General features: G+C 44.4%; 1 protein-coding gene across 2 annotated transcripts in view; it reads left to right on the top strand.

Annotated features, from left to right (window-relative positions):
* Positions 1 to 12,566: 12,566 nt before the first annotated feature.
* The window catches only part of GAB3 (GRB2 associated binding protein 3), a 65,851-nt gene continuing 61,517 nt past the window's right edge, over positions 12,567 to 16,900 (top strand). For both annotated transcript variants that reach the window (XM_014265353.3, XM_014265352.3), the window contains exon 1: positions 12,567 to 12,776. In XM_014265353.3, the coding sequence (XP_014120828.2) occupies positions 12,705 to 12,776 (72 nt within the window). In that variant the 5' untranslated portion in view covers positions 12,567 to 12,704. The remainder of the gene's footprint in view (positions 12,777 to 16,900) is intronic.

The raw sequence follows: 16,900 nt of genomic DNA, 5'->3' as shown, positions 1-16,900 counted from the left end.
CCGCGCCGCGCCGCTCTCGCGATAACTGCGGGGCCCGGTGCTGCCGGGCCGGCCCGCCCAAATGACACCGCGGCTCCCTCCGAGCTGACAGCGCCTCAGCCCGCATTGGAGTCCGATGGACCTTAAAGATCAACTTGTTCCACCCAGCGGCTATGGACAGGGACACTGCACTATCCCAGAGTGCTCCAAGCTCCATCCAACCTGGCCTTGGACACTTCCCGGTGTGAAAAACGCCAGTCACTTGTTTTTAAAATTTTGAAAGTTTAATAGTAATAAAATGGTTATGAAAATAGTGATACAATTAGAGTAATAATAATTTGGACAGTTTGAATTAGGACAATATGAGACAATAAAGGCAAAGAGTTACTGACAGTCTAGGTACCTTTTTCTGGGCAGCACGAGCCCGAAAAAGGACACCCGTTAACAAAGGATTAACCCTTAAAAGCAATAGCCTGTTGCATATTCATACACCTCGTACATGATGCATAAATTCCATTCAAATACAGGATTCTGTCTGGTCATCGTCAACTTCTTCCTCTGAATCCTAACAGCGGCTTCGAGGGAAGAAGTTCCTTTCTTTTGATAAGAGAGCAATAAATTCTTTTTCTCTGAAAGATTTAGGTGTCCTGTGGCTGCTATCTCGCTGCAAGTCCTGTCTTTAAAAAAAGTATCCTACATAGCATAGTTTCTATTTTAACATTTTTTATAACCTAAAACTATATTTAACACACAACTTAAGAGAATTAATACAGCATTACTTTCTAACACAACACGTATAATATTCATTGTAATATTTGCAAAAAGCGAATAATAAAATACATGCATTTTTCACACAGGGATCCAGGGGCAGCCAGAGCTTCTCTGGGAAACCCGTGCCAGTGCCTCATCACCCTCACATTAAAGAATTTCTTACTAATAATTAATCCAAATCTTTTCTTGTAGTTTAAAACAGTTCCCCTTGTCCTATCTGTCCATGTAAAAAGTTGCTCTCTCTGCTTCATGAGCCCCTTGCAGAACTGAAAGGTTTCAGTGAGATGCCCCTAGAGCCTCCCATTCAGGAGCAGCGCCATCCCAGCCTGTCCCCACAGCGAGCGGAGGTGCTCCAGCCTTCTGCCCTTCTCCTCTGGAGTTGCTCCAACACGTCCTGCCATGCTGGGGAGCCCAGAGCTGGGTGGGGATGTCACCAGAGCCGGGATCCCGTCCCTCTCCCTGCTGCCCTCAGTGCTTTGGGTTCATCCCAGCAGCTCCAAACCCTGCTGCAAATGGCAAGTGTGCCTTCCTAAACCGCCCCAGAGAGAAAATCATCTGTTCATGTCTGCAGGTCTAAGAGGTACCAGTGGAGCTCACAAAGCAAAAATAGCTTACAGGATTTTTTTTTTTCCTGAGCAATTTCAAATTCAGCAGTGTTTGTGTATTTCTTTTGAAAATTGCAATAATGAAGTCACTCAATGCACATATTGCACTGTCCCGGCAAGACATTCAGATTTTCAGCTGCTGGGCTTTAAATCTGCTCATACTGCTAAAGAATCCCAAAACAGTCCTTGAGCTGTTAGACTTAAAAAGCATAGTTCCAAATCAGCCATGTTCCCTGGTGATTACTTACAAAGGCAGTAGCATGAGTCTCTTCCCCAGTGGCAGCAATGGAACCTTAGCCCAGTGGGCAGAATGAGCAAACAATGCTACTTCAGTCCAGTGAAAAGCTCAGTAACTATCATCAAAATCTTAATTGCATAACTCAACAACTAAACTGAGCAAATGGGTTATTGCAGATCTCATATGCTGCATTTAGAAAAACTTCTGAGACCTCTATTCCATCTATGCATTGGTTCCAGTGAAGTGCCAGTAACATATGTCTGAACTGTTTCCATGACTGCCTGATTACTCTGAAATTCAGTATCTACTTTATGGCCCATCATAGACAATCTAAGCTCCAAACTCCCCTTTTTCATGTTGTGAAACAGCTGCAAAGCAGTAACAGTCCTGTTCCAAATTATTTAGCACCTTCTGTGTATGCTACATCGTCCACAAAAAAGCAAGGCCCACAGCATCTGCAGTAGCCCTTGCACATGATTTATTTTTAAAAGCTTTGGGAAGCATATTTTTCACAGAGCAATCGAGAAGAGTGATGTGACTGGTTTTGAAAGAGTACTCCAAATAGCTTTTCCAAGCAGCACTCTGTAGAAAATGTAGTTTACCGTTAGCTATGAGAAAGTCTCTAAGGTGGGAAAATTCCAGTCCATGACGTGGTTGTTCTTAACCTTCAGAGCAAATAGCGCACTAACCACTTTTAATATCTGCCTTGTCTTCTCCACTTTCAAATGCCTGAAGCTTCTGTTTATGCAGAACACTCTCAAGTGTTTGTCACAGCTTGTTTTTTCATTGGAATTCACAGGAACATTGCATGCTGTACAAAACAATCGAGCTGCTGCTTTTATCAAAGATCTCTTTTGGCTATTTTTTGCTTGTGTGCTTCACATTTACATTTGACACTTTGCAAAGATGTTCTTAGCTGCTTCTCAGACTGTGCTGTGTACTCCTTGTGGATCTGCAGCAGTGGCTGAAAAAATCACTTAGTCACAAAACAGTGTTATCATGTGATAATCTAATAAATTGTTTTTAAAAAGTAGGAAGTGCTTTTTTTTGTACTTACTTTGTATACTAGATTTTTGTAATCATATTTGAAAAATTCTACCAAATATATTTTTTTTTTCATGTGTTGGGAAGAAAGGGGCTAGTTGTCCTGTTAACAATGTAGATTTAGCTCTTAGCTCCTTGTTTTCCCAGGTTTTTACTCTGTATTTTACAGAGTGTTAGATATAATCACCAGAGTGAATTTGTGGTCTCCTACACCCCAGTTTAGCAGGACTCCTCTGCCCGTCTCAGAAAGATGCACTTAACATACTGTATGATGAGAATTATGTTTCCTTGTCAGATTTAAAAAGAGAAATTGCAGGCTCACTGTTACCCACTTGTACGTTTTAAACACTGCTGAAATATCTAAAGAGCTGAGAAGATACAGATCCAGTGACATTTTTTTCTACTATCCAGGTAATTCCATAAGATTTTAAAATTTTGGAAAATGATTACTCAACCTTTTCCAAATTGCAGCAGTTTTCATTTCTCTAGCACAGATATAACTGGGTTTGGGTGACTTCTTAAACAAATCTTAATATTCTGTGGAATTGCTTTCTAGGCCAAGTTGCTGTACAAGCCCTTTTGTGTGAGCTGACAAATGCTGGACCTGTAACCCAGCAGGCTGCTGAATTCATGAGAACAAATAAACTCAACACAGCAAGAATCTGCCAAATCCATGCAAGGCCACTGCTAGCAACAGGTTTGTAAGTCAGACCACAGCTGAAGAGCAGTGGCTATGGCTGATAACTAAAAAGGGCGTGAGAGGATTATGGAGGCACCTGCTGAAAAAAGAGGAGCCTTCGAAGACCTTCTGAGCCCCTTGGTAAGCAGGTGGGGCTGTCACACCGACCAAGGATTCAGTGTTGGTGAAATGGAACCATGTGAACGCACCGTGGGGACGGTGAGCAGTAAAACCTTGATTCTGTAGAAAGCAAAAGATTAAATAATAAACTATGTCTTAGATATCAGTTGCGATGCGTGTCTTTGCTGCTTGACAGTCCCATTTCCGAGTGGCAGTGTCGCTGTCCCGTGCCACCAGGTGGCAACACCGACCTGTGCTCAGCTGCGGCAGTCCTGGCAAGGGCATCCGGCAGCCTGGGGACTGCTTGGTGTGAATGCTGCTCAGTCTTCAAACTATTCTGATCAAGAACAGGAAAAAAATAACAAAGATTACTTTGTAATAATTAAAATTACTTTTACTTGCTGTTGTTTAATTACCTCTGTAACTGTATCACGTACATATAGCACTTTCCCATAGAATGGCAAAGGGGTTTTGTCAAGAAGGGCCTTGGGAAGGTTGTATCCTGTTACTCTGGGATCTGTTCACTCCCACATGCACATTCAGGAGGTTCTCCATTGAATGCCACAGTCCAAAATCCACTTCTAGGACACTGGTTTTTTCTGGCTTAATCCTACCAGCAACTAACTTTAACCACAACTGTGCAATGCACGTTACTGTACGCAATAAACAGCTTTATAATTCAGCTTTATATATAAACAGCAGGACCTGGAAGTACCATAGCTATCTCTGGGGCATTTGCAAGTTGACTTGAATAGTTGCCACCTTTATCTCCGTGCCTACATCAGCCTCCAAGTGTGATCAACCACAGTAACCACGTTACCCTGACTGCAGCAGTGCTACTGACTTGCTTAAAACGCTTGTATCATGTGTTGCTTTTTTAATGTTGCTGCTAGTAACAGGTTATTTCTCTACAAGTAACCTTGGCTATGTCCAATAGCACAGTTCTATGCATTCTTGCACTCACCTGTTTCATTCAGTTACTTATTTCACAGGTTCCCTTCCAAGTTTACCAACTTCAGGGTTCCAGATTATTTTCTTGTTCACAGGATTAGAAAGAAGACTAGGACTCCTCCTCTAGAGCTTACAATAAAGAAGGTTCTCCTCAAACGTGCTCTTGGTTTATGTGCCACTCCTTTGTAAGCCAGGTTTTGCTGAAGATGCCATTTCCAGGGTGTCCATGGCTGCAGAGCTTTGCAGCAGCTGAGAGGTGAGAGCAGCCCAGCTCATGGCTACAAACAAATGCTCCCTGATTCTGCATCAGTAACAGGCAGCAATGCGCCCTCATAGACTTGGCATTGAGTATTCTTGTGGAAAAGGGTTGGCATGTTTTTGTTGTAGTTGCTTGGAGGTTTTGTGAGAGGTTTTTTTTTTTTTTCCTTGTTTTTTTTCTTCTCTTGTTTGTTTGTTGGGTTTTGCTGTGGTGCAGGCTTCGTATCAACACATCAATTTTCTGTATCAAGCTTTCATTTCATCCAACAGAGAGTCTCTGCCGTTGTCAATAAGGTTTGCAAATGCAAGAGCACATTCAGCATTGGGAGCTAAAACAAAATAGCTAATGTGTCCTTTGTATCTGGTTCAAAGTGTTGATAGCTGTAAAAATACTCTTTGTTTTTACAACTTTATCCCAATATTGCATTTTTAATCCAAGCTTTAGTAGCCAGAGCTTTATTGTGGTACTGGAAAGTCTTCCAATATCCCTGCATTTCCCAACTACGCCGTTTTTTACTTAATTTTTTTTTTTTTATTTTTGGCTGTGTGTTCATTGTCACACGGGGAGAGCCAGGAGCTCTCACAGTTTGTGTTCCTGACCCCTTGCACTGTTGCTGTGTTTCTGCAGGTGAGCAGTGGGTTAGTTCAAGATTGTAAAAAACAAAATTGATCCTAACAAAGAGAGTTACTATTTTTTCTTCAGATCAGCCCAGCAAAACAACTCCACTGCCCACGCACACAGGGGCCAGTGCCAATACAGCAGCAAAACAGATCTACAGCGAGATGAAGGGTGTGATTGCAGCCACACTAATTTGTATCAGTTTAAGCTACCATAACCAGGATTTAATAAACAGCTTTACAACTGTGCATTCTGTCCTGAATGCCAGATTTTGCCCACCTACAAACAATGATGTCATCCAGATATAACAATGATTGGTGATTCCTTTGGAGGTCATAAAATATTTCCTGCTGTAATAAGCTACTACTATGCCAAAATCTGAGCACTGTCTCAAGAAGACAGTCCCTGACCAGAAGAGCACTTTAAAAGAGATTTTAGGTCAAAGCAAAAGCTGTCAAAAGTTTCCTCCAACTGCAATGAAGCTGAAGCATAATTTGCTGCTCCCTGCAATGGCATCTTTTTCTCCCTAACCTATGCATTAATTTTGCAATATTGCAAACCTATAAAAACAAACTGCTCTTAACAAAGACAGAGCATTATAAAATTTGGAATATTTGTGAGAATCCAGTGAGCAGGCTGGTGCAATACAGCCTTTAACACTCTTAAATGTTGGTTAAGATTCTTTCTTCACAAAGAATTCTCTTACTTCTTTGCCCAAAACAAATTATATCTCTCTTAACCAAAAGCCTGTGGGTTTGATTTCACACAGATTATTTGTAAACTTAACAGTTCTTGTTTAGAGGTTTTAGCATGCACCAGGATTTCCTTTGAATACAGGAAATGCACAAAAGGATGCTGCAAAATACTGCCTGCCAAACCTTGCAAACATGGCAGATCCATTCCATAAGCCAAAAGCCATCACTTCAGTTACTACAGGCTTTATCCTGCTGTGAAAATTCTTGTAGTCTTGTCCTTTATATCTATTTTTACTTGTAAACATCTACACACTCTGAAAAACTAGACTGAAGCTATTCTGTTTTCCAGAGTACTATCCATTTCTGCTAAGGGGTCTGTTAGACAAACATATTTTATCATAGTCCACATAGGATATGTGTCTGCTTTTCCCCTTGCTGTCATTTTTCTCTTTTTTTCTGCTGCTATTTTGCTTCCCTGACTGCCTGGGCCTTCTTTCTTCCTCATCCTGTACTGATTCTTCCTTTTTTGTAGCACTCTCAAACACACAGCTGCCATCAAAACAATCCCTCCTTTCCTGCATTTGCATTCTTCACACTGAGCAACTTTTACACATAGAGTTCAGAAATCTAGTCTGGTTGCTGTATTTTGGTGCTTTGCTTTATGCTCTATTTGCTGTATTTTGCTCAATTCAGTCATAATTAAACATCATTAATTGCCTAGAGAGGGAAGGTGTCTCACCCACAGTTCTGCCATTAGCATGAAATTTTCTCCCAAGGGTAACAGGTAGGGTTCCTATTCATTCTCAGGCATTTTTGGGCACTGTAGAGAACAGAGGCAGGCAGTGTCCTCTGTTAATTCTCCTGAGTTCATTTTCTCATCACTCCAGATTGTTCTCTGGTCTCAGCAGGACTATTTGGGCAAAGCTGAGACCCATCCTCCAGCTCATGGTGAGTCTTCCACATTTATGAGTCTGAAAATAGCTAGACAGATATTTTTTCATCTGAACATAAAACTACAGACTTCTTTTTCCATCTGTTTCTTCAGGCCTACCTGGCATCCTTCTTTAAGCTTCCCATCCAAACTTCAGGCTGCTCCAGGTGGTCTGGAGTAAATGGGTCTCTGCAAATCCTCACTTTCAGGGTATTAAAATTCAAATAATGACTTGCTATTTCTGATCTGGAAGAGGCATATCATAATCTTGGTGTCAAATAGATTATTTTGGATTCCTTTAATAAAGTAAAAAAGGTAAACTCCTTCAAATTGCTATATAAAGTAGACCTCACGTGAGCTGAGTACTGATCATTGTTGCAGATGTAAAATGAAGTAGATTTTTCTTAACTCATAAAAGTTATTAGAACAATTGTAATAGAAATTTTGGATATGTAAAAAAGCTTTTGTACCTCCTCCCTCAATTGCAAGGATTATTTGCTGACCTAGAGGGGCCAGTAATATCCCCATGAGGAAATCCTCAGAAAATGTTTGCTAGTGATTTACATGTGGAAAGGAACTGCCATTACTTCATCACCTGTGTAGACATCATAAAATTGTTTACTAGTCTGCAAAGAGAAGCTGAAAATTAGCAAATCCACAATTTTTAGTGAGTGATTTTGTGGATGACAGAGGACAGAGAAACCTCTCATCTGGCAAAAGAGCCAGGGCAGAGGTTTGAACCAAAGTGAACCTGTTTGTTGCCACTCCCACTTCAGAAAAAGTTTAACATTTGTAAATAAATTCACTATTCAGCAGAACTCCATTCTTCCACCAGCTACTTTCCTAAACAGGGGACTTTGCTATGAGATGCTGGATGTCTGCTGCTGTTTCACAGAGGAGATGAGTGCCAGAGGGCGTTGGTCTGTTTTCTGAAAGGGACTGACAGAGTTCTCCCTATGTGTCATGAGAGCTTTTGGTAAAATTAGATTCTGCCCTGTCCACAACAATAAAGGCCGTCCCCACACACAGCTTACACAGTTCAGAGCTTCCTGGAGCAAAACCACAGCAACGTTCATCTGCTGTCTTTTTTCTTTTCACAATGGCCCCTGCTCCCAAATCAGGTGTCTGCCCATGGGGTGCCACTGCCACCAAGGTCCTGGGGGTGACAGAGCACAAACCAGGCAGAAGGTATTCATCAATCCAACAGCACAGTGCAGAGGGTCAGCACCACCCTGGGCCTGTGGGCAGGCTCCAGTTCTGGTAGTTAATTGTTTAAACAACAGCAATAAATCGTGACTCCGAGGGTCTGAGTGCGTTCCTCCTTTAGACCTGATTTGTATGGTGAGGACAGGCTGTTGAAAGGAAGAGCAGGGGCTGAATTATCCCGTGACTTTGCTAAATTTGTCCTTGTGAATGGAGAGAGAGAGAGAGTGAAATGCTTGTCTGCAGGGGGGAGCGGAGTGGTAACTGTCAGGAGCAGCTGGAACATATATACTGTGTCGTGGCTTTTTGTGGCACTGGGCTCCTCTGCTTGCTGAGAGAACGCTGCAGAGGCATGTTAGCATTCTGCTGAGTAAGTGTGCTGCGAGTTCCATGTGTAAACAGGGATCAGTTGCTAGCTGAGAGGAAAAGGCTGTTCTCCCAGGGCTGTGGCCGTCTCTTGCATGCACCTCAACCTTCTCAAAGCCTGCATGGTGGTGTGAATTAAATGTGAGGCTAGATTCTCAAGAAACTATCTGCGTGTGGAAATGTCAGTTGAGATAACTCTGGTATCTCTTTCTCCTTTTATATCTATACATTTGTGAATTAAATACATCCTTCTGATTTTTTCCATCCTCTCCATCCTGATTATCCATTTGTGCACAAGGAAATAAGAGCTATCACTACTCTCAAAATTAATGATAACAGCACCAGTTGCTGTGCAACATAGAAATGGAGAAGCTTAAATAGCAGACTTAACTTCTATCAGTAATCTGTCAAGTCATGAAGGAGATTCCCATCAATGCAAGTAGCCATTTTGTTCTCTTCTTCTTTATTAGGGTTGTTTTCCTCTGAAACATCAGTAGCCTAAGTTAGGAAATGAAAGAAGCACACCAGTACTGCCATGGCAAGCAGAGAGTTCTCTCAGGGGTCTGGCTGATGTGAATTGCACACACATCCAGGGTCAAACTGATCTTTGCCAGTGGCACATAGAGGTTAGTCTGGGGAGGGGGGTGTTGGTTTGTGTGGCAAGGTTCTGACAGCAGAGGGGCTGCAGGGGTGGCACCTGTGAGACGCTGGCAGGTGCTTCCTCCATGTCCAGCAGAGCCATGACCAGCTGGCTCCAAGACACACGTGCCACTGGCCAAGGCCAAGCTGATCCATGACAGTGTAGCACCTCTGGATAATGTCCTTCGGAAAGGGAAAACAACCTGTTCAGCAGTAGAAGAGAAAATTGAGAGCTGTCCGTTCTATTTCCAACATCAGTTCACCCTCTGCATATGTTTTCAAATGTAAGATTTTTAAAACAAAGACCCTGTTATTCACCATCATGATGATGGATTTAAGAAAATAATTTTATTATTTAAATGTGGCTGAAAAATTTGTGCATGGATCAGGAGTGAAAGTGAAATCCCTCTTCTTCCATCAGGATGAGAAACCATTAATTTTTAAGCCTGTTATTGTCAAACACGTGTGTGAGTGATACATTATCAGCACAATGAATGTTGTCAGTGTAAGAAAATAACTTTATTTGCTCTTTTAATGTTTGGAGCTCAAATACCAAGAAGGCAACAGCAGCTTTCATAACAAACATGTTAACCCCCACATGCTCTGCTTAATTATGGCTTCCTGTATTTCTCCTCAGGCTACTGGCATCATAAGTAAGCTGGCACAGATTTTATTTATTCTGAATGTGCTGAGTGCAAGTGGCCAGGCAGGTGCTTCACAGGCAGCTGAGCCATTCCAGCAGTTGAGAGGACAGGAGCCTGTGACAGAGGAGTGACACATGGAGCAGGGAACAGAATCACTGCACCCCTCCCTGTCACCATGGCTACCACTCAGCAGGCGCGTTTTGGGCACAAGTGCCAATTTAAGCAACTGCTGATTTCTTCTTATTGCCCCTGCATCACCCCCTCCCTTGATAAGGTATGTGCTATTGCAGGCCACAGCATTTATCAGATCAGGAAACTAGTCCTGATACAGCTGGAAAATAATCTCTCTCCTTTTTTTGACTCATTCTTTTCCAAACAGTGGGGTTTGTGATTCAGTTCCTCATGCAGACACAGAAATACACCATGTCTGTGCAGTGCAGCTGGTGGCAGAAGTGCAGGGACAAGGACTGCTGGTGATTTCAGCAGCATTGTCACTGACCACAGCAAAGACAGAGCCAGGCTCTCCTTAGGGCTCTGGTCTGCTATTCAATGTTTGAATTCATTTGGTAGCCCAGGCTCCTTTTTCCCCTGTCCTGTCCCCTCCCCATTCTCTCTGCTGCCTTTCTGCAAGTGGTTATGCAGCTGCACAAGGGAAGCCATCTGTCTGAAGCATGATCCAGTAAAAAATGGATATTGCTAGGATAGTGCAGGAATAACCCACGAAGTGTATCCCAACTCATTTTATTTTGACATTTGGACGTTTTAAAGCCTTTAGTTCTAGGCTACTGTATCTGTCAGGGTGACACAGGCAAGCCACATATGGAAGGAAAGTGTGACTTTCTTTCCCTAAATAAGTTTCATGGCTGGATATATCTCTCCAAGAAGTGTTGCAAAGCCTTGTTCACAAAACTGCTATTAAACATGTGAAGTTGTTTAAACATCACTGTGGATGATGGATAAATGGAGCTGAGTGAAGATGGTAGTAGAATAGAAGGTTTGGAATCAAATAATACTGCAAGACTGCATGAAAGCCATTCTCAAACAAAAACATATCCAAAAAAGTCAGAGCACATTTGAAATATGTTTGTAGTTTATTCATAGCAGTTTTCATTTACTGTAGGATTTTTTTGAGACCAGTGATAATGTAAAGCACTAGCAACATGAATCTATGAGTTTGTGCAGAATTATTTATATTTTTATGTGAATTTACATAGAGCCTATATTTATACAGTTATGTCATTCATAGTACATATTATATTAAATATAATAAATTCATATTGCAATCACCTTTTTGCTTAAAAAGCTTGAAAAACACATTTCTAGTTCGTGAGATTCAAGAAGTGACACTGCGAGCTGTTGTCAGCCTGGCCTGCCAAAGAGCCCCAGCAGAGACATTAAAAATTCTGTGAAAAGTTTAAACTCTGCCATGGGCGTGCTGGTGCTGATCACACCTTGCAGAGCCAGGCTGCTCTGTGAGTGCTGTGCCTGGCCAGGGCCACGAGACACTCCTCTAAGTAACAGACTCGTGAAGAACCACCGCGTCCTCTTTAAATCAGTCAGAGTTTAAAAAGTCTTCTGAAAAATGAACCCAGATTGCCCTGTCCTTGAAAAGGCAAGAGTTTCCCACCCTGGAAAGAGGCACAGACTACAAGGATATCAGCAATATTATGCACTCTGTGGGCGTATTTTTTAGTTGTGACAGTGGAGTGGCAGTCTCCTTGAAGTCACTTTCTGAAAAAGTATGTTTCTAAAAAATCTGCGATGATGAGAGCAGAAAGATCAAGTTTATTCCTATTAAATTAGTACAGGAGGCTAAATGTTTCTGGAAACAGCAGTAAATCCACGGACTAACGAAGCTTGTTAGACGTCGGAAGCTGTAGTGGAGGTTTCAGCGGGGACTGGCCCTGCTTTTGCCTCCCGCTGCGGCCACAGCCCTTCTCGTGCCGGGTCCGCGCGGGGACCTCCGCGGTCACCGCTGCCTCCGGCGCTGCCACGGCTCCGCCGCGGGGCTCCGGGCAGGGACAATCGGTACCCGCGGGGCTGCGGGCACGGACAGGGGGCATCCCGGGCTCCGGGCACGGACAGGGGCATCCGCGGGGCTCCGGGCAGGAACCGCCGGTACCCGCGGGGCTCCGGGCAGGGACAGGAGGCATCGCGGGCTCCGGGCAGGGACAGTAGGCATCCGCGGGGCTCCGGGCAGGAACCGCCCGTACCAACGGGGCTGCGGGCAGGGACAGGGGGCATCCCGGGCTCCGGACACGGACAGGGGACACCCGCGGGGCTCCGGGCAGGGACAGGAGGCATCGCGGGGCTCCGGGCCGGGCTGGCCGGGGCGATGCGGTCCGGGTGCGGGAGCCGCCCGCTGCCGCTGCTGCTGCCGGGGGTGTCGCAGGCGGCGGCGGCGAGCCCCGGGCGCCCATCACGTGCTCGGTGTGTTGCATTGTGCTGGCGGCGGAGGGAGGGCTGGCCGTGTCAGTGATCAATGTCATGACTTCTTCCGCGGGCTGGAGCAGCGGCAGAGCGCAGCTGAAGGAAGCTGATTGCTGCGGTGCGAACTGGCTGGGAACAATACACACACACACACACACACACACACACACACACACACAGAGCCGCACGGACGGACGGACACACGCCCGCACACAGCGGCGCACACTCGGGCGGCCACGGCACGCACACGGGCACTGCGGGGCACACGCGTCCGCACACACTCACACTCACACGCACACGCACAACACACTTACATCCCAGCAAACACACACTCACATATCCCAGCGCGCACACACACACTCACATCCCAGCAAACACGCACACTCATATCCCAGCACACATACGCGCACTCGCATCCCAGCACACACGCGCACGGACGGACGGACGGACACACAGCCGCCCATAACAAGCACGCACGCACTGGCAGCCCGCACCCTGGCTCCCGCTCCGCCGCTCCGCGCCCGGGGGGAAGATGAGCTCGGGGGACGTGGTTTGCACTGGCTGGCTCATCAAATCACCCCCCGAGAAGAAACTCAAGAGATACGTAAGTGCAGAGGCTTTGCTGATATTTTTTTTTTTTTTCTCGCTAAAGGGATTTCGGCATGTGCTCGCTGTCTGACTCTTCCTTTGAAATCTCTCGTCCGTTTCGGCTTCGCCTTGGACCAAAACAAAAAGAATTCCAAGTCCATGCGCTGATGGAGTATTTTAGTTTCCACCGACATTCTTGTGCCCTCTGGAATTAACCTTTCCAGGCTCGTAAGATTACAGCACTTCAGCTGTTATGCAACATATTTTAGGTTAAAAACCACATTTCGGTTTCAGTTAACGTTGCCGTAACTAACAGAATTGTTGTAATAGAATTGCAGATGTCACTTTTCCAGGGACGGACAAGAACATCCTAAAAGGAAAGGGGAAAAAAAAAACCCAAACCCCAACAGCCAAAATTCTAGTAATTGACATTCTGAGGCTTGGTTTTGTTAAGATGCTCTGTAATGTCTATGACACTTGCTAAAGGCAATACATGCAATAGTTTTATTTACCAATGTCAGATGCAGCTGTTAGCAGAAAGCTTCAGAAAGCTTTTTGGTCTGTGATAAAGAGGTGCTGGAAGATGCTGTGCTGTAAAGTTCCTGATAGTTGAAAGGTGAAGGGGGCTGGGGAGAAGAAGCGAGCCCTGCATGGAGATCTGCAACTGCACTATGGGCCCCTTGTTTCATTCTCTATCTGCTTGGGAAAAAAAAAAAAAAAAAAAGGATGTGTGTTGCAAACATAGGAAACTGTCTCATTGCAGGGGTGCAAGGAAAGCACTCCGGGTAGGAATAAATGACTCTTAAAATTTTCTTGGGACAGCATTAACAATATAAGCCCCTCATGGGCCATTTTGCATGCTCGTCTGTGATGGTTCTTCATCAGGCATGTTGTTATGTTCTGCTGTGACACTTCTGGAGCCGGTAATACCCGTTTGAATCATGCCCTTGTAACCTGACTTCCCCGGAGCTCTGCTCCGTACTCGAAGGATGCCCCTGGCCGTGGCTCTGGCGCTCCAGCCCTGGGCACAGCTTACATCATTTGTCGTATTCACTTCTGTTTATCAGCATTTTCTCTGGAGTGCTGATCTTAGCTTTTCCCGGGTAATGTGAGGCAGAACTGTCTTGTGGAAGAATATGGGGGATATCATTTGGTAGTGTGTTTTTTCATTGGCTAAAAACTAGCAGAAAGGATAATTCCTGATGTTGGGATTATTTTTAACTTATTCTTAGCAAGAGTTTCTTCCTGTAGGCCACAGTATTGCATTGAAGTGGCTGAATATTTGCTTTGTTCAGTTAGCATTTTCCAATTCTAAAATAACCAACGTGATGTGTCTCATGGGAGCTGCAAATAAATTATGGGCATCTCATTTTTGCTATATTTTGTAACGAGTGTACTAATAGCACTGTATGGCAGGCACAGTGTAAGAGCCACTGATTCACCCAGCTGGTATCATTAGTAACTCTGTCAGTGAAGCTATTTTTGATGACTCAATATTCATAAAAGGGCAAAGTAGAGAAAACAGAATGTGATAAAGCTGGGATTTGAAAGCCCCCATTATACAGTGAAGATAATAGTCACAACAGGGGCTCTGATCAGCTCACAAGGCTACTTGCAGTCTGCTCTGCTCAGATTTTGCACTACAAAACCAGGGGAAATGTGGTCTATATTATTCTCCAAACACCATTAGATTAGCCAGATCTCTGCAGATTAAGCTTTGTTTTCTGGTTAGGAGGATAAGGTAGTCCTTTGTCCATAATAAAGCAGAAAGAAATCTGGTGCAAGTACAGCAAAGCTTAATGTCCTTTCTCACATGACTGGGTACACAGTGGATGCTACAAACCAAATGGAAATTATCTCTCACCTGCTGTAAACCAATTCTCCCCTATTTTTGTAGAGTTTCACCATCATGGCAGCTCGTGCATCTCGCACTGGGGCAGCAGATAGCTCGGGCTGAGCCACGGTGACTGCTTAAAAACAACGGAGCTTTAAAACAATGCCTGTTTAAACTGACTTCACTGGGTGTCAAGTGTCAGCCGCTTACAGGAGCACGGTGTTGGCTCTGGCTCTGGACTGCCAGCACACACAAATATAAATCCCCGCGCTCAGCACCGCCCTTGGTGCCCGGCTGGAGCAGCCGCGGGCCGAGCGAGGCTCGCAGGGAGCCCCGGGTGCCAGCCTGGCCCGCGGCCCTGGCACCTCCGCAGCTGCCCAGCCCCATCTGCTCTCACCGCGCTGCCTCCCAGCTCACACCTTCCTGAGCTCAGCATCCGGCCTTTGTAAGGGCTGACCTGAGGGCCCAGTGTTTTACACACAGATAGATTCTTAATCCTTCATCTATTACATCTATCACTAAGAAAGTCAATTTAATTTCAATGGAATATGTGGTTAAAAGATCAGAAAAACCAATGAATTCAGGTTGGGGGACTGGGAACGGCAATAGTTCCCGCTGAAGCCACTGGGAATATCTGCAGTGTTTATAAAATTAAACAAATTATTCTTTCCAAGACTGGAGCGTAAAGACCAAAATATACCTTCATTTATATTTGTTGTTGTCTGGTGAAAGCAATTAGGTTTTCTACGCATAAACAAGTCAGAATTTGCCTCTGGGTAAGCAGAACATTATTTTCAAAACTTTGAAAGTGAAAAGCAGGTGTTAAGCGTCTATATTTTTCCTGCAATGTCTTACAAAGCCGATGCTCTTAGTAACACTATTCTTAGAAGTGTCTTATCATTCCCTAACAAAGGTTGCTCTCTTGCATGTGCAGGAAACGAACATGAGATTAATTACCCTAGTGTGAGTTTCTGTAAAAACAGAGAGCTTAATGCTAAACACAAAGAATTCGTTAGGAAGCACAGGGAGCCTTGCTACATCAGGCAAATTCTCTAATAGTGAGGAACATCAGGCAAATTCTCTAATAGTGATTTAATGGTATGGGCAATGCTTTTCTCTCAATCTGACACTTGAACCGTGAAACCACCACGTCAGTGTGTCTATAGAGGCTGTTGTGCAAGGAGTCTCCCAGGAGAGTATTTGGTGCGTGTTGCAGTCCTTTGTCCTCTGAGCGTGACCCGAAGGCTGTGCTGCTTTCATTTCCCCACCTGGTTCCAGCTTTTCTCACCCACCAGGTCTGCGTGGGCCTGAGGGGTGCCAGGGAGCAGCCAGGGCTGGGGGAAGCTGGCTATGGGGCAGGAGACAGAGGAAGGAGCTGCTGACAAAAACTAAGAAGTGGTGGTGATGGAGGTGAAGTCCATCCTGCTCTAGACCAAAAATGTTAGGTATCAGTCATAGTTTGACGTTCAGCCCCACAGGAGGAAAAGCCACTGAAGATTTTTGCTGTTGATGTTAGTGGATCGGTGAATACCAGCCTCTGCAGGAAATTAGGTGTAATGGGGGAATCTGCTTCAAATTTGATGGGTTTCACAGCTCCTTACATTGGTGCTGAGTACATCCATCCCAATTCTGTATTGTCAGCATTGAATAGCTGGCTCCTTGACATTTTTCATGTGGAAATTTATCTGATCACTAACTGTTATTATTTGTTGTTTATTTATTGGAGGAGGTGGAAGGAAGGAATGGTTTCATGGCCTTGGAAACAAAGGACTTGTCACAGCCAGTGCAAAAAGTCACAATGAAAGGAAAAACAACATAGAAGAAGGCCCAGAGAATGAAATAAGAGACCAGTGCTATTGAGAAGACACATTGCTCAGGTGCTGACAAGAAGGAGGAGATGGGAATTTTAACACATAGCTAATTGCAGCCTCTCCTCAAATCGCTGTCCCATTGTTTGTCACACTGACAGTGTGGAAGAGCAGCAGTAGCTCCTCTGAAGGCCCTGCCAGTGTTTACTTGCTGTTGGTGTTGTGTGGTTTGCAGTAGTAAAGGGCCACATCCAGATGTTTGCTTGTTGTGAGTCACTGCAGCTCCATTTGAGTTAACGCTGTGCAGCTGTACCCCAGCTGAAGAGCTATTTTTAATCTTCAGTACTATACAAGTTGATGAGGGAAGACCACTTGCTCAAAAAAGGGCAAGTTTCCCACTTTACTTGAGTGACTGATTTCTTCAAACATTGTTGAAAATCAAAATTCCTTGTCAGCATCTCTAGAACAAGAGTCCCAAATGGAGCTCATGTTGGAAAA

The sequence above is a fragment of the Zonotrichia albicollis genome, chromosome 14 (assembly GCF_047830755.1).
Source record: "Zonotrichia albicollis isolate bZonAlb1 chromosome 14, bZonAlb1.hap1, whole genome shotgun sequence".
Lineage (NCBI taxonomy): Eukaryota > Metazoa > Chordata > Aves > Passeriformes > Passerellidae > Zonotrichia > Zonotrichia albicollis.
This window is presented reverse-complemented; position numbering and strand designations above follow the sequence as displayed.